At 38.3% G+C, this 18998-nt stretch overlaps 1 protein-coding gene across 1 annotated transcript in view; it reads left to right on the top strand.

The window, feature by feature from the left end:
- Nucleotides 1-3821: 3821 nt before the first annotated feature.
- The window catches only part of LOC106084448 (uncharacterized), a 78406-nt gene continuing 63229 nt past the window's right edge, over nt 3822-18998 (top strand). The window contains exon 1 of the mRNA XM_013248137.2: nt 3822-4975. Coding sequence (XP_013103591.2) covers nt 4934-4975 — 42 coding nt within the window. The 5' untranslated portion in view covers nt 3822-4933. The remainder of the gene's footprint in view (nt 4976-18998) is intronic.

Here is an 18998-nt window from a genome sequence, read left to right as displayed (position 1 = left end):
CTTGATTTCGCAGAGCGCTCATGGATTCCATTTTCAGTGACTTTTCAACTTTTTGACTTAAAATTTTAGAAATTCTATTGTTCTGAAGTCCTCTAGGATACAACTTCATTTGGCAAAAAGTATCAGCTCAAGCACCTTCTGCTTTGGTAAATGCCATGGATTAGGGCTATTTTTAAAATTTCAAACGTACAAAAACCAAAGTTTCTACTTCTAAGGGATTAAATTCGAAGAAAGGATCCTCTTCTCTAATCGTTTATTGATTGCTTTTTCGAAATCGGTCTAAGACAGGACAAACCCTTATTATGCTGCATTTCTTCATGTCTAGAAGCATTCCTTTGTTATACCAAAACATAAACTTCGTTTTCATTTTCTTAGGGTTCCCCTGAAATCTTTTAGATACCTTCGAACCCTTTCGGGTCCTTTAGACTTTCCAGTTTTTGTACAAATTGTTTTAGTTTTTTAGTCTACCAAGTGCCTCCAAACGCACCAGTTTTTTTTCAGTTCGCCTACCAACTATTAGAACCGTCCGAATCGTAAGAAACAATACCGGTTTCTTGAGATCTTAGCAACCTTTGAGATAATCTTTGTAACTAAAAACCACAAGGCCACTGAAGATTTTTAAGAACTTCTCGCTACCAAACATTTCCTTCATGTTTCTTAGAACCTTTTAAATCATTTCCACGTTTTCAAACATTTAAATCTTTCCTTTAAAGTTCATTCCATCTATCCATGAATTTTCAAATCCCGTTAAATCTAGGCCAATCTAGCTCATTTGAGTATTTCTTATCTCCCTCAGAGCCTTCCAGATTCCTTGGAATGATGAAGTCACCATCTTGATTATCCTTCCATGCTAATCCTAAAAACCTGAAAAATCGTTAGAACCTCTCAGATTTCTTTGAATTCCTTGAAATTTTTGAGATCTCTTCGAACCTTTTTGATAGCTGAAAAGTTCTCAGGCTCCTTGGAATCTCTCAAATTGCTAATTTGCCTATGAACAGTCCATTAAGGAACAGGGGAAAACTTCTCACATATTAATGAGTGCCGTCCGATTCACTAGTTCAAGCTCATTGATAAGGGAACTCCTTTTAAAGCCGAGTCTGATCCACGTGCCGCAGTGCGATACATCTTTAGGGAGAAGTTTTTATGTGGCACAGAATCTCACAAATGTGAATAGCGTTAGGAGAGGATAACCAAGGTTGATGTTTCTGATGTTCTTCCCAGGTTTCGAAAAGGGGGTTCAGAGTCATAGGAGAACATGCTCAACTTTACGCTACGATGGCCACCTTAAAATTTTGTTAGATACCTTCAAACCTGTCAGATTCCTTGGGACGTTGAGATACCTTAGAAACTGTCATATTCCAAAGAATCTGAAAAGTTTAGATTCCTTAGAATCTCGTAGATTCCTTAGAATATCGCAGATTCCTTAGAATCTCGCAGATTCCTTAGAATCTCGTAGATTCCTTGGAATCTTTCAGATTCCTTGGAATCATTCAGATTCGTTGGAATCGTTCAGCATCCGTGGAATCCTTCAGATTCCTTGTAACCCTTCAGATTCCTTGGAATACTTCAGATTCCGTGGAATCCTTCAGATTCCGTGGAATCCTTCAGAATCCGTGGAATCCTTCAGAATCCGTGGAATCCTTCAGATTCCGTGGAATCCTTCAGATTCCGTGGAATCCTTCAGATTCCGTGGAATCCTTCAGATTCTGTGGAATCCTTCAGATTCCGTGGAATCCTTCAGATTCCGTGGAATCCTTCAGATTCCGTGGAATCCTTTAGATTCCGTGGAATCCTTTAGATTCAGTGGAATCCTTCAGATTTCGTGGAATCCTTCAGATTCCGTGGAATCGTTCAGATTCGTTGGAATCCTTCAGATTCCATGAAATCCTTCAGATTCCGTGGAATCCTTCAGATTCCTTGTAACCCTTTCAGGATTCCTTGGAATATTTCAGATTCAGATTCCTTGGAATCTGAAAGATTCCTTCAGATTCCTTGGAATCTTTCAGATTCCTTGGAATCTTTCAGATTCCTTAGAATCTTTCAGATTCCTTGGAATCCTGAATCTGAAAGATTCCAAGGAATCTGAAAAGATTCCAAGGAATCTGAAATATTCCAAGGAATCTGAAAGATTCCAAGGAATCTGAAAGATTCCAAGGAATCTGAAAGACTCCAAGGAATATGAAAGATTCCAAGGAATCTGAAGATTCCAAGGAATCTGAAAGGTTCCTGAGAATCTGAAAGATTCCAAGGAATCTGAAAGGTTCCAGAGAATCTGAAACGTTCCAGAGAAACTGAAAGATTCCAAGGAATCTGAAAGATTCTAAGGAATCTGAAAGATTCCAAGGAATCTGAAAGATTCCAAGGAATCTGAAAGATTCCAAGGAATCTGAAAGATTCCAAGGAATCTGAAAGATTCCAAGGAATCTGAAAGATTCCAAAGAATCTGAAAGATTCCAAGGAATCTGAAAGATTCCAAGGAATCTGAAAGATTCCAAGGAATATGAAAGATTCCAAGGAGTCTGAAAGATTCCAAGGAATCTAAAAGATTCCAAGGAGTCTAAAAGATTCCAAGGAATCTGAAAGATTCCAAGGAGTCTAAAAGATTCCAAGGAATTCCTTGGAATCGCTCAGATTCCTTGGAATCCTTCAGATTCCTTGGAATCCTTCAGATTCCTTGGAATCCTTCAGATTCCTTGGAATCCTTCAGATTCCTTGGAATCCTTCAGATTCCTTGGAATCCTTCGGATTCCTTGGAATCCTTCAGATTCCTTGGAATCCTTCAGATTCCTTGGAATCCTTCAGATTCCTTGCAATCCTTCAGATTCCTTGCAATCCCTCAGATTCCTTGCAATCCTTCAGATTCCTTGCAATCCTTCAGATTCTTTGCAATCCTTCAGATTCCTTGCAATCCTTCAGATTCCTTGCAATCCTTCAGATTCCTTGCAATCCTTCAGATTCCTTGGAATCCTTCAGATTCCTCGGAATCCTTCAGTGTTCCTTGGAATCTTTCAGATTCCTTGGAAACTTTTAGATTCCTTGGAACCTTTCAGATTCCTTACTGCCTTTCATTCTTTGAAAGGTTTCAGATTCCTTAGACCCTTTAAAGTTCCTTGAAACTTTTCAGATTCCTTGAAACCTTGCACTTCAGATGCGCAGCGTTTTAAAATCCAAGAATTTTTTCATCTTCTTAACGAGAAATGCTAGGTCTTCTTTTTTTCCAATTTTTGAATCCAAGTTTTTAAGTCTTTTAATAAACGCTTCGTTAAATATCAAACGCTGAATGAATCATTAAACGCAAATTCCAATTTGCTTCCCAAAGTGTATTACAATATGGCTATGGCTTCCCAAAGGGGTAGAATTTTCCTTAAACACCCCACACACACACACAATTACAATTAAGGAGCACAAATATTGGATAACCGTAGCGGGCCCGCAATATGCTCGCAATTTTATGCGCCACACACCCACACAACGCCACTTATGCTGAGGGGGGCAAACAACAATGCAAAGTGGAGCCAACAGTGCCACAATATCAGCCCAAAGCCCACAGCTCTGATACTAACGACTAATGCCTGACGACTACCGGCAGCTGGCAGCAGCCTCAGCTCCAGTGATACTGTTTCATTGCTGGTGCCTGCCACACACCAAAAACGCTTTGCTTTGTCTTTTCAACGTTTGGTAGGTTGTTCGGTTTGCGGGCTGGTTAGTCTGTCTGTCTGTCTGTCTGGCGTTCGGTTGCTTAGTCTATTTGTCGCTCTGCTCTGCCTCTTTGTGTTGTCGGTGTTTTCAAGTTTAAACCGAGACTCTCAATACGCTGTGGATTTAGTGGCGATTTAGCCATCTACAGCAACAGACGTGTGCGCGATTTCAAATACGGATTTCGAAACGGACAACAAAAAATAACGAAAATAACGATTTTTATGTTTTGATTTGATTTAAAAAAAAAAAAAACAAATGTATTGTAACGCTCTACTCATCATCAGCCTAATGACGTTTTAACATCCCCCACATTTTTGGCGTTTAGTTTGCAAAAACAAAAAAAAAAACTCAAAAAATTTATTTTCCATTTTTACAATTTTTTTGTTTGTTTATTTTTGGTGCTCTCTATTTTTGTTGTTATACTCGGTTTATTGGCCTGCATATTGCAGTAGTGTTTGTTGTTGTTATTGCTGCTGCTACTGCTTCTGTGGATGTTGCAAATGAAAAGCTTATCAAAGTGTTATGTTTGTTGTAACAATGAAATGTTTGTCGCTCGGTCGTTGTTTCAGCTTGGCAGCGTCAACTTGGGCTGTGCAATAAAATTAAACGTGCTCTAAAATAAATTACATTACAATAACAACACTATAGCAATAAACATAAACAACAACAACAACAAGAGGCTTACATTGACAATGTCGATTGAAGACGAAATGCTTTAATCTCTGATTGCCGTGTAACATTTTGAAGTGTACTTAAATCGAAGTTTCAAAATCGCTGTGTCAGAGAAAACACCGGACAGACAAAACAGACTTTGTGGGCTGCCAAGAAGAGGCCTGAATTTTGGTTTTGAGCTGCCGGCTGCCGGAGTTAACAAAACTGCGTTTATTTTAATCACCACCGTTTGTGGAGTTTTTGTTTTGTTTTTTTGTTATTGTTTCCCTCATGTGAGAGTGTTGTTCATGTGTATGGGTGTTTAATGCGTATGTTGTTTGTGTAATTAATGTGTAACGGAAGTGCTTGAAAGTGGAGTTTTCAAAACTTAATATTGGAGCAAATATTTCGCCCGTTCGATTTCCTTAATTAAAAAAAAAAATAAAATAAAAACGAAAAATACTACAAATTACCAAAAATTTCCCCTAAGAAAAAGAAAAAGAGAAATTAAAAAATTTTAAAGAAAAAATTCGTTTTTTTTTCTAAATTTTCTTTGTTGCCTGTTTTCAATTTTCCTTTAAAAATGAATTCCAACTATTGGAGAAGGCTATTGGCAGTGTGGGCGGTAAGTTGTTTCTGTTTTTTTTGTTTGTTTATTATTTTTATATATTTTCTCTATGATTTCATAGAAGTACGTGGTAGGTTGCATAATTATTAACCATCAAAGGCAGCAACTGCAACAGCAGTATTAAAAAATTGCCGCGTTTCTCACGCGATATTGAATTTTTCATGTACTTGAATACTTAAGACTCCTTGTTTGGGCGGCTTTTTTCAATGTATTTTGATGTTATGAAATGTATGTTTTTTTCACACATGATTTTTCTTGTGTTACAATTAAAATTATGGATTATAAGAAATATTATTTAATAACATGCCAAAATGTTCAAACTTTATTTATAACTAGCTGACCCGGGACCGCTCCGATGCGCATTATTTTACTTTATATGGAGCAAAAGTTTCCTTGGAATATTTATTTAAAGAGATTTTAGTGAAATACCATGCTAACTTGATTAACAGTTTAACAATGTAAGTGCCTTTATCTGAATCCCATAAGAATGATCTTTATTGGTCTACGAATTTATGTTTGAATGTAAGGTGTACTCCATTCTTAAAATACTTCATTTGAGCCCGATATTCTCATGATGTCTAATTTAGTGATGTTTTCGGGGGAGAGGTGATCCCCCAGATACTTGGCCCTGAAATCGTGCTCTTCTCTCAAATACCATTTATTTAAACCCCACATTGCCCTTGGCTTAAGAGGAGTTTACAGGATGAGGCGTCCCCCGAACACATGGTCCCAAAATAGGTTATCAAATTCGTTTTCTAATCTCAAATACCTTTCATTTGAGCCACATATTGGCATGGTCGAAAAATTTGTTCCCTTTGGGGGTGTTTTGGAAAAGGGGTAATGCCCTAAATACATGGTCCTACATTTGGATATCAAATTCGTTTTCTACTCCGGAATACCGTGATTTGAGCCCCATATTGCGATGGTCACTAAAAATTTGCTCTTTGTGGGGTATTTTGGGAAAGGGGTAGACCGCCAGAAAATTGGTCCCGAAAATGGTTATCAATTCTTGCTCTACCCCCAATACCTCTCATTTAAGCTCAACATTGACATGGTCGGTATATATGACCGATTTAGGGATGTTGTGGGGATAGGGTGGTCCCCCAAACACTAAGCCCTGAAAATATATCAGCAACGTGCTTTATTCTCATATATCTATATATCATTTATTTGAACTCCATTTTGCCATTGGCCTCAAAATTGGATATCAAATTCGTTATGTAATCTTGCAAAAGTCGGCAAATTTGTCCGGTTTGGGGTATTGGCCCTAAAAACTATAAATATTTAGTTCCACTCTCTTGAAGATCCAAATTGTCTTGGTGAGCAAATACGTCCTACTTGGGGGGTTGTTATGGCGGTGGGACGCCCGCTAGACAGTTGGTCCCTAATGTTGATATCAGATACGTGGTCTACTCCCACATACCTTTAATTTGAGCCCCATATTTCCATAGCCGGCAAACATGACCGGCTGGGGGGGTGTTTTGGGGAATGGGCGGCCACTCAGTGAGGTGGCCTTGAAAATATATATCGGATTCGTGTTCTACTTTAAAAACCCTCTTATTTGAGCCTCATATTGCAATAGTCAGAAAATACTTACTATTTGGGCTGTGTTGTGGAGGTGGGGTGGCCCCATATACACTTTTCCGGAATATTGATATCAAATTCGTGCTTTACTCCCAAAGACCTTTCATTTGAGCCCCATATTGCTATGGTCGTAAATTTGTCCCCTTTGGGGGATGTTTTCGGTGAGAGGCGGCCCCCCCAAACACTTGGTCCCATATTTGAATATCAGATTTGGTGAGAGGCGGCCCCTAAGCACTTGGTCCGACAATTGGATATCAGATACATGTTCTTATCTTTTGAGTCCCATATTCGTGTCGTGATTGGTCTAAATATATGTTTGGTAGATTTTAGGGTGGGGCAGCTCCCCTTGGTACCCCATCCAAATTTGGATACTAAATTTTTATTTTTAGGGTACTATATGAGAGCACACAAAATGATATCTGAAGGGGGGCGGACCTTAGGGGACCTTACCCTAATTTTCAGAATCGCCACATCTCGGATCTGGGTGGTGCGATTTAAAATGTCATGTCGATTAAGAACATACATTCGATGTGTTATAAACAGAATGCCGAAGTAGTAGTAGTAGTGCACCCCCATGCTATTTATAGTAGCGCTTAAGTTATTCACACAAAAATTATTCTTACTTACTTTAATTGGCTATGACAGAATATTTGTTCCACTAGCCGAACGTAGAATAGCGTTCCAAGTGCCTCGATCTTCTGGGCTCATTCTAAAATCTCTGACACCAAGTTTTGAGGTGTCTCCCACCACTTGATCTTTCCATCGGGCTTTTGGTCTACCCGGTTTGCGTGTACCACCGTGTTTGCCTTCAAAAGACTTCTTTGTTGGAGCTTCCTCATCCATTCTGATAACATGACCTAGCCAACGCAGCATTGATAGGGCCCAATTATCTCATTGACTTTAGGTTTTAATCTTTCACACAGTACGCTCGAGAGTATCTTGTAGGCGATGGGGAGAAGACTTATTCCTCTGTAGTTGTCACATTCCGTCTTGTCCCCTTTCTTGTGTACGGGACATAGTATGCTGAGGTTCCAATCATCGGGTATGCGTTCTTCTAGCCAGATTGCGCAGATAAGCTGATGCATACGCCTTATCAGCGTGTCGCCTTCGGTCTTAAATAGTTCAGTGGGTAACCCGTCGGCTCCTGCTGCCTTGTTGTTCTTTAGTCGGGTCACTGCTACTTGGACCTCATTCTGATTAGGAGGTAAACATTCTACACCATCATCATTGAGTGGTTCTGCGGTATCCTCGGACACTAGCAGTTGGGTAAAATGTTCTTTCCATATCCTCAGCATGTTGTCTGTGTCAGTTACCAGATTTCCTTCTTTGTCTCTGCAGGAGAATGTGTCTGCACCAAAGTCATCGGTTTGTTATTGAATTCTTTGGTAGAAATTCCGGACTTCATTCTGACTTCTGTATATCTCAATTCGCTCACACTTACGTCTTTAGATTTCCTTTTTCTTTCTGCGGAATAGACGTTTCTCCTCTCTCCTTTTCTCCCGATACGTCTCCTTCATCTGACGCGTTGCTACTGATTGCTACTCTATATGCCGCATTCTTGGCTTCAGTAGCATCTCGACACTTTTGGTGGCACCATGGGTTCCTTGGAGGAGACTTTCGGTACCTAAGTACGGATTTCGCGGCATTTTCCATGGAGTGGGCAATAGTTTGCCACTGCGTCATTATATCATCGGAACAAGGAGTGCTTTTATCGAGTAGTTGGGTCAGTCGAGTGAAGTATGCCGCTGCCATTTGTTGTGTTTGCAGCTTTTCAATGTCCAGCTTCCGTGCAGTGTCAGATCGTACTTTCCTCGTCATGTTCAAACGGGTGCAAACCTTTGCTGCAACTAGGTAATGATCCGAATCTATATTCGCTCCACGGATCGATCGTACATCTGGATGAATGCCTTCCATCTATCACAACGTGATCAATTTGGTTCCTCGTGTTTTGAACGGGTGACAGCCATGCAGCTTTGTTAATATTTTTATGTTGAAATCTGGTGCTATTAACTACCATGTTTTTTGCCGCAGCGAAATCTATCAGCCTCAGCCCATTACTGGACGTTATCTCGTGGAGGCTAAACTTTTCGACTGTTGGGCCAAAAATCTTCCTTCCCTATCTTCGCATTAAAATCTCTCAGAACGATTTTAATATCATGGGTGGGGCGGCGGTCATATTCTCTCTCTAGGCGCCCGTAGAAAATATCCTTGGTCTGCTCGTCTTTATCTCCCGTCAGGGCATGGACACAAATAAGGATGATGTTGAAGAATTTGGCTTTTATGTGGATTCTGGCTAGCCTCCCATCCACCGGAGTAAAATTGGAGACAAGGTGTTTCAGTCTCCGACTAACCACAAATCTACAGCCAAATTCATGTCTCGTGTTATGGCAGGTGTAGTATAATTCGTCACCGTTCCTGTAAGGCAATAGTATCTGCCTTGTACTTCTCTAATACATCCGCCAGCGCGTAAACTTCACCTTCTCTATGAAGAGTGCGGACATTCCAGGTGCACATCCGCAAATCATGTTCCTTTTTTCGTTTGCGTGGGTCGTCAACGTGGGGGGGGGGGGGGGGGGTGTGTGTCCGTTTTTGCTATTCCTTTGTTTCTCTTCGTTTTCCGGGGACGGGTTACTGGGTCAGCGCCCCAAACGCATGGGTTTTGTGGGATTGCATATGTTTGTTTCCCTCATTGTGGCGAGCCGCTTGCTCCAAGATCCGACACTCGCCTCCAGCCGCCCCTTACCTGGGAACAGACGCAAATTGGAAGTAGAGCCACAATGAAAGGGTATGTCACTTTCCTCCTTGATGCATCTAGGTTCTTTTTTTTCATACCAGTAGGAGCCACAATAAAGGAATATAATAAAGTGATCCAAAGTTTATGTCTATAATAACCCTCTGTTGTTTTCATTGTCTCAGATGTTCTTGTTAATAACCAATCTATCCATATCTATAGCAAATCAAGTTTGTTTCTTAAGTCTTTTGTTTTGGCCAAAACCAGTGAACCACAAAACTTTTGTCCAAGCCATTGATTGATGTTTATGAATGCAGCAGCAATTAAGCTTTACATCGCCATCGCCATCTCACATCGGTATTTAGTGTCAATCATATCTTTTGTCATTCATATCATGAATAGAATGTACATTACCTTGGAAACCGAAAAAAACCTCAGAAACAATTTATGAAAGAAAAACCAATTAAAATGATTTATGAAAGGAAAATTCAATAAATTTGTCACATATAATGTCACTCTTATATATGTGAGTTTGCTTTATTCAGGTCCAAATTTTAATTGAGATTAACTCATTTTATGAAATGATATCTAATGGAATATGGGTGTTGATGGCTGCTGTTATTAGGAGGGAGACAGAAAAAAAACCCCTAACATCATATATTGGGTTGCCCAAAAAGTAATTGCGGATTTTTCATATAGTCGGCGTTGACAAATTTTTTCACAGCTTGTGACTCTGTAATTGCATTCTTTCTTCTGTCAGTTATCAGCTGTTACTTTAAGCTTGCTTTAGAAAAAAAGTGTAAAAAAGTATATTTGATTAAAGTTCATTCTAAGTTTTATTAAAAATGCATTTACTTTCTTATAAAAAATCCGCAATTACTTTTTGGGCAACCCAATATATAATGGGGACAATTTTTAAATTAACAAGAAATTCCGTGACAACATTTTAATAGATCACCATTAAGGTTGATAAAATGTTTTTTAATGATTTAAATGACTCATTTGGGGATAATGATAGCCGAGTGCGTGTGTGTTTGTGTGTGATACCCAAATTTCGTCTCGCATTTGAGAAAAATGTAAACGTTGAGCTAATATTAAGTGTTTATTTTTTGCTTTAGTGGAACAAATGAAACATTTAGATGAGCGCTAATTAACAGCTGTTTACTGTAAACAATCACCAAGGAGCAAAGAAATTGGGCTTCCCATTTACACCAAATGCAAATAAAAGCAGTCACTTTTGTTCAATATTTGAAGAGGTGGAAATCAAGTGATTATATAAGAGGACTAGCTGGACCGGGCCCGCTCCGCTGCGCCTCCTTTAACTTAATGTGGAACAACATTTTCCTTGAAATAATTATTTTTGACATTTAAAGAGCTTTTAGTGAAATATTGGGTTGCCCAAAAAGTAATTGCGGATTTGTCATTGACAAATTTTTTCACAGCTTGCGACTCTGTAATTGCATTCTTTCTTCTGTCAGTTATCAGCTGTTACTTTTAGCTTGCTTTAGAAAAAAAGGGTTAAAAAAAGTATATTTGATTAAAGTTCATTCTAAGTTTTATTAAAAATGCATTTACTTTCTTTTAAAAAATCCGCAATTACTTTTTGGGCAACCCAATTGCAAAGCTTAAAATTTTAATTAATGACTTCCCATATGCATTATGACTTCCAGGCTCATTTTCATAATTAATATCCCATCCCAAGCTCACTCCCATTTCCATTTCAATTACAAATGGAAAATATTTAACTGATTGATCACACCTTGCACCTCAATTGGTCATAACAAATCAAGTATATAGCCATTCAATGCCATCGCAATATAACGTAATAGGAATAAAGTGCTCAGAACAGCATTCAAACATCATTCGAAATGGATTTATCTAAGATAAGATTTATTTCATCGCCAACCTAACTGAAGCCGTCACAAATCTAGCTGCGATTGAATAATCATCAACGTATGGCTTTATGGGTCAGCTCCAGCACAACACAGGAGATTCACAGCTAATCACAAATTTATTAGCGCATAAATTTTGTTCTTTTGTTCAAATTTGAGCATAATTGGAAAGTAGAGGTATTAGTTGGCATTAACATGGGCAATCTGAGATGAACCAACAAAACAGACTCAAAACAAAATTAATGCATGTGACATCGCTGCGAGACAAGTCATAATCAGCAAATCATAAATAATCGTTCCTTTGGTGTTGTTGGGCTAAATGAAAACAAAAGCATAATAGCTGCGAATATTTCTCTTTGTCCTTCCCTCCGGCTGGTAACTGGCCGCTGGCCGCAAGTCCGCCCCTTTCAGAAGTTCATGAATTATTTATCAGCCATAAAAGTGTTTGTTTTGATTTTGCACAATTCTCAGAGTTCGTTGATTTTAGTATCGAAATGCTAACTAAGCCCCTCAGGAGGGTAGAATTCTAGCTCTCTTTCTCTCTGCAGGGAGAATTGACAAACCTCTTTCAAAACAAACGAACAAAACATGAAATATTTGACCCATATTTTATTCACAATCACAGCTACACCGCCATACAGCTGCGATGAGTTGATTATTAGAAAATCTTAGATTAGAGTTATTGATACAACTGTTGATAAGTTAGTTGCCTGTGTGTAGATGCCATAGGGGGGGAATCTAATCAAAAGTCAACTCTAACACACACACACACACGTTCTCACTTAAGTGTATGGCAGTTAACAAAACGTGACAAGCGACCTTTACAAATGACTCATGTCTAATGTTAGACGCTTCTGAATTATGGCCAAATAAAACTGTTAGACCAACTGACTGAATGGCCGCATTTGAAATGAATTCTGAATTTATTTTTGCTACTGAGCCAGAAGTGGGCAACAATGTTGTTGGGAAACATTCGAGAAAAATGGAAAAAAAAAAACAAATATGTTGTACTGACAACGCAATTGAGATAGAAGTCTGACATGAAACGTGACAAGAAATCAGAGCGCTAGCGTAACTGAAATAGGCAGACCAGATATACAGTGTCATAATTTCTAAGGTAATTTGTTATCCTCGCCGATCTGATGATGGTGGGAAAACCATGTTGAAAGCAAGTCAGCATCATAAGTTATGAGGTAAAGGCGGCATAGATAAAGCAAAAGAAAAAAAAAACAACAAAACATTATCGACAATAAAGAGCCACTAAGTTTTTACAATATTGACATAGGGGCTATGTATATTTTAAAGGGATTGCTTGGCTAGGTTAACAACCTCGATTGGTAGCCGCTTCACATGGAGATCTATTTTAGTCAGTGTTAGGAGAGAGCTGTCATCAGCTTAATTACACCCCAGTCAACAATTTCAGCCCTTTACTCTACCCCGGAGTGGCTAAAGAGGTTAAAGGCCTAAGAGAATTACCATTGGGTTGCCCAAAAAGTAATTGCGGATTTTTTCAAAGAAAGTAAATGCATTTTTAATAAAACTTAGAATGAACTTTAATCAAATATACTTTTTTACACTTTTTTTCTAAAGCAAGCTAAAAGTAACAGCTGATAACTGACAGAAGAAAGAATGCAATTACAGAGTCACAAGCTGTGAAAAAAATTTGTCAACGCTGACGATATGAAAAATCCGCAATTACTTTTTGGGCAACCCCATACAAACAAGTAAAAGCGTGCTAAGTTCGGCCGGGCCGAATGTTATATACCTTCCACCATGGATCGCATTTGTCCAGTTCTATGCGCTGTATCTCTTTTTAGGAAAAACAAAGAATATTGAATAAGAACTATTATGATATTGGAGCTATATCAAGTTATAGTCCGATTCGGACCATAAATGAAAGCTGATTATTGTAGAAGTCATTGTGTAATATTTCAGTTCATTCGGATAAGAATTGCGCCTTGTAGCTGCTCAAGAAGCAAAATCGGGAGATAGGTTTATACGGGAGCTGTATCAAGCTATTGATCTAATATGGTCTTAATATTAGACACGCATGTTGGATGTCATGAGAGAAGCCATTGTACAAAATTTCTGCCAAATTGGATGCGAATAGCGCCCTCTAGAGGCTCAAGAAGTCAAGATCCCAGATCGGTTTATATGGCAGCTATATCAGATAATGGAATGATTTAAACCATACTTAACACAGTTATTGGAAGTCATAACAAAACACCTCATGCAAAATTACAGACAAATCGGACGAGAATTGCGCCCTCTAGAGGCTCAAGAAGTCAAGACCTAAAACCGGTTTATATGGCAGCTATATCAGGTTATGAACCGATTTAAATGATACTTACCACAGTTATTGGAAGTCATAACAAAACACCCCATGCAAAATTTCAGTCAAATCGGAGAAGAATTGCGCCCTCTGGAGGTTCAAGATGTCAAGACCCAAGATCGGTTTATATGGCAGCTTTATCAAAACCCGCTATCTCTTTATAGATAAACAAAGGGCAAAAGAAAAGAATTGTTTTGCCAATTGAATTGATTATTGGAGACAACAGTAGAAGTATATGTATGAAATTTTAGCCAAATCGAATAAGAATTGGGCCTTTTAGGGGCTCAAGAAGTAAAATAGGGAGATCGGTTTAAAGGGGAGCTGTAGCAGGCTAAAGACCGATTTAGACCACATTTGACACATATGTTGGAGGTCATGGAAGAAGTTGTTGTTCACAATTTCAGCCAAAATAGATAATAATTAGGCCTTTTTGAGGCTCAAGAAGTCAAAATCCCAGATCAGTTTATATGGCAGCTATATTATGTTATAGACCGATTTAAACCATATTTGGAACAGTTGTTAGAAGTCATAACAAAACAACTCATACAAAATTTCAGCCAAATCGGATAGGAATTGCGCCCTCTAGTGGGTAAAGAAGGCCAGATTCAAGATCGGTTTAAATGGCAGCTATATCAGATTATTAACCGATTTGAATAATACTTGACACAGTTGTTGGAAGTAATACTAAAACACTTTATGCAAAATTTCAGTCAAATTGGATGGGAATTATGCTCTCTAGAGGTTCGAGAAGTCAAGACCCAAGATCGGTTTGTATGGCAGCTATATCAAAACATGGACGGATTTGGCCCATTTACAATCCCAACCGACCTATACTAATAAAAAGTATTTGTGCAAAATTTCAAGCGGCTAGCTTTACTCCTTCGAAAGTTAGTGTGCTCTTCACAGACAGACGGATGGACGAACGGACAGACGGATGGACATGGCTAGATCGACTGAAAATGACATGACGCTCAAGAATTTATATACTTTGTTGGGTCTCAGACGCATATTTCGAGGTGTTACAAACAGATTGACGAAATTAGTATACCCCCCCCCTATGGTGGAGGGTATAAAAATATTGAAACAATTCTTTCTTTTCTCTCCCACCTACCAAATTGATATGAGTCATATGCTTTATATGTAGATTGTCGCCAAAAAAATGTTTACTTAATGAAATTGATGGGAACTTTTGTATAAATAGTTCAAAAATATTTCTATTGTTTCACCACACAAGAATTTATGACCCACAGACAACAAAAGTTTGTTGCTTAAGTCATTTGTTAGATGTCCAGATTATAACAAAACAAGTAAAAGCGTGCTAAGTTCGGCCGGGCCGAATCTTATATACCCTCCACCATGGATCGCATATGTCGAGTTCTTTTCCCGGCATCTCTTCTTAGGCAAAAAAAGGATGTAAGAAAAGATTTGCTCTGCTATTAGAGCGATATCAAGATATGGTCCGGTTTGGACCACAATTAAATTATATGTTGGAGACCTGTGTAAAATGTCAGCTAATTCGAATAAGAATTGCGCCCTTTGTGGGCTCAAGAAGTAAAATAGAGAGATCGATTTATATGGGAGCTATATCAGGCTATAAACCGATTCAGACCATAATAAACACGTATGTTAATGGTCATGAGAGAATCCGTCGTACAAAATTTCAGGCAAATCGGATAATAATTGCGACCTCTAGAGGCTCAAGAAGTCAAGATCCCAGATCGGTTTATATGGCAGCTATATCAGGTTATGAACCGATTTGAACCATATTTGGCACAGTTGTTGGATATCATAACAAAATACTACGTGCCAAAATTCATTCAAATTGGATAAGAATTGCGCCCTCTAGAGGCTCAAGAAGTCAAGACCCAAGATCGGTTTATATGACAGCTATATCAGGTTATGAACCGATTTGAACCATACTTGGCACAGTTGTTGGATATCGTAACAAAACACGTCGTGCAAAAATTCATTCTGATCGGATAAGAATTGCGCCCTCTAGAGGCTCAAGAAGTCAAGACCCAAGATCGGTTTATATGGCAGCTATATCAGGTTATGGACCGATTTGAACCATACTTATCACAGTTGTTGGATGTTATAACAAAACACGTCGTGCAAAATTTCATCCCAATCGGATAAGAATTGCGCACTCTAGAGGCTCAAGAAGTCAAGACCCAAGATCGGTTTATATGGCAGCTATATCAGGTTATGGACCGATTTGAACCATACTTGGCACAGTTGTTGGATATCATAACAAAACACGTCGTGCAAAATTTCATTCCAATCGGATAAGAATTGCGCACTCTAGAGGCTCAAGAAGTCAAGACCCAAGATCGGTTTATATGGCAGCTATATCAGGTTATGGACCGATTTGAACCATACTTATCACAGTTGTTGGATGTTATAACAAAACACGTCGTGCAAAATTTCATCCCAATCGGATAAGAATTGCGCACTCTAGAGGCTCAAGAAGTCAAGACCCAAGATCGGTTTATATGGCAGCTATATCAAAACATGGACCGATATGGCCCATTTACAATACCAACTGACCTACACTAATAAGAAGTATTTGTGCAAAATTTCAAGCGGCTAGCTTTACTCCTTCGGAAGTTAGCGTGCTTTCGACAGACAGACGGACGGACGGACGGACGGACGGACAGACGGACGGACATGGCTAGATCGACATAAAATTTCACGACGATCAAGAATATATATACTTTATGGGGTCTCAGACGAATATTTCGAGTAGTTACAAACAGAATGACGAAATTAGTATACCCCCCATCTTATGGTGGAGGGTATAATTAAATCAACACCTAACAAAAAATACTAGAAATGTTATCACAACACATTTTTATTGACCTCTTAGAAAATGTCCCAGTAGAGAGATCATTCTATATGGCAGCTATATCCAAATCTGGACCGATCTGGACCAAATTAAAGAATAATGTTGAAGGGACAAACACAACTCACTGTCCGAAATTTCGGCGAAATTGGACAATAAATGCGCCTTTTATGGGCCCAAGACCTTAAATCGAGAGATCGGTCTATATGGCAGCTATATCCAAATCTGGACCTATCTGAGCCATATTGGCGGAGGATGTCGAAGGGCCTAACACAACCCACTGTCCAAAATTTCGCCGAAATTGGATAATAAATGTGGCTTTTATGGGCCTAAGACCCTAAATCGGAGGATCGGTCTATATGGCAGTTATATCCAAATCTGAACCGATATGGGCCAAATTAACGAAGGATGTCGAAGGGCCTAACACAACCCCCTGTCCCTAAATTTTGGCAAAATCGGACAATAAATGCGCCTTTTATGGGCCCAAGACCTTAAATCGAGAGATTGGTCTAAATGGCAGCTATATCCAAATCTGAATCGATCTGGGCCAAATTGAAGAAGGATGTCTTGTGGCCTTAAACAACTCACTGTGTTAAATTTCATCAAAATCGGAAAAGAAATGTGGCTTTTATGGGCCTAGAACCTTAAATTGGCAGTTTGGTCTATATCAAGGTATAGTCCAATATAGCCCATCTTCGTACTTAACCTGCCTATGGACAAAGAAAGAACCTGTCCAAAGTTTTAGCTCAATGCCTTCATTTTTAAAGAGTGTAGCGTGATTTCGCAATTCATATCCGATTTGGCTGAACTTTTGTATGAGGTGTTTTGTTATGACTTCTAATAGCTGTGCTAAGCATGGTCAAAATCGGTTCATAACTTGATATAGCTGCCAAATTAACCGATCTCGGATCTTGACTTCTTGAGCCGGTAGAGAGCGCAATTATTATCCGTTTTGGCTAATATTAAGCATAAAATCGTTTGTTTTGACTTCCAAAAACTATGGCAAGTATTTTTCAAATCGATTCATAACCTTATATAGCTTCCCAGGATTCACTGAATAAGGTTAAGCCAAGCGATCAGCCGATATACTTTTTTTTTAATATTTGGCAGTACTTGGCATTGAGGATGTCAACTTGTTCTCTTTTTACATTCATTCTTTGTTTACGTTTTCTCCTATATGATGACATTTTCAATCGTCAGATTTGACATCCTTAATGATGTTTATGGGGCCTATCCACTTTGTGTTTTTGCATGTGACCTAACCTTCTATTAGTGAATCCTGATAGCTTCCATAGGAAATTAAATTTTGTACAAAGACTTCTCCTACAACCTTCAAATATAGTCTGCATCGGTTTATAATTAATGTACATAGCTTCCATATAAACCAAACTTCTTGAGCCCCTATAGAGGGCGCTATTCTTTTTCGATTCGGCTGAAATTTTGCACAATGACTTCTATTATGGTCCCCCTAATATTCGAAAAAGTCATTCCATGGTGGAAGGTATATACGATTCGGCCTGGTCGAACTTAATACGCCTTTACTGGCTTCACATATGATCCCATTAACATTTTTAAGCTTTCACAATATGTTTTGTGCCAAATTTCAGCAACCGCTGTTGGTGAATAGAAAAAGAAAATTTATCTAAAATCCCCATAAAAAATTTATATCCAATATATAGAATTCTAGTGAATAGAAATCTTTTAAACTTTAATAAAATGAAATAAGCCATAAAATATAGAAAATATATTGAAAACCTATTAACCGCAAAACTCTTGTCAAAATGCATATAATTTATTAGCTGAAACACAAATCAAGAACATTGTTAAAACGTTTTGTCTCGGCTGGAGTAAACAAGCATAAACTCGGACATTTTATTAGAGGTCAATAAAAATGTATTGTGATAACATTTCTAGTATTTTTTGTTAGGTGTTGAGTTAATTTTGTGATAATCTGGACATCTTACAAAAGATTTAAGCAACAAACTTTATATGGATCTCTTTTTGTTGTGTGTGGGTCATAAATTCTTGTGTGGTGAAACAATAGAAATATTTTTGAGCTATTTATGCAAAAGTTCCCATCAATTTCACAAAGTAAAATTTTGTTTTGGTGACAACCTACATATAAAGCATATGACTCATATCAATTTGGTAGGTGGGAGAGAACAGAAAGAATTGTTTCAATATTTTTATACCCTACACCACTACTGTGGTACAGGGTATTATAACTTAGTTTGTAACACCTAAAAGGAAGAGAGATAGACGCATTGATAAGTATACCGAGAATCACTTTCTGATTCGATTTAGCTATGTCCGTCTGTCTGTCTGTCTGTCCGTCTGTCCATGTTAATTTGTGTACAAGCTACAGGTCGCAATTTTCATCCGATCGTCTTCAAATTTGGTATGGGCATGTTTTTCGACCTAGAAACAAAGCCAATAGAAATTGGAAAAAATCGGTTCAGATTTGGATATATTTCCCATATATATGTTTGTCCGATTTTCAGTAATACTATTGGGTTGCCCAAAAAGTAATTGCGGATTTTTTAAAAGAAAGTAAATACATTTTTAATAAAACTTAGAATGAACTTTAATCAAATATACTTTTTTTACACTTTTTTCTAAAGCAAGCTAAAAGTAACAGA

The sequence above is a fragment of the Stomoxys calcitrans genome, chromosome 1 (genome assembly GCF_963082655.1).
Source record: "Stomoxys calcitrans chromosome 1, idStoCalc2.1, whole genome shotgun sequence".
Lineage (NCBI taxonomy): Eukaryota > Metazoa > Arthropoda > Insecta > Diptera > Muscidae > Stomoxys > Stomoxys calcitrans.
The sequence above is the reverse complement of the archived record's forward strand: the minus strand, read 5'-3'. Positions and strand labels throughout refer to the sequence as shown.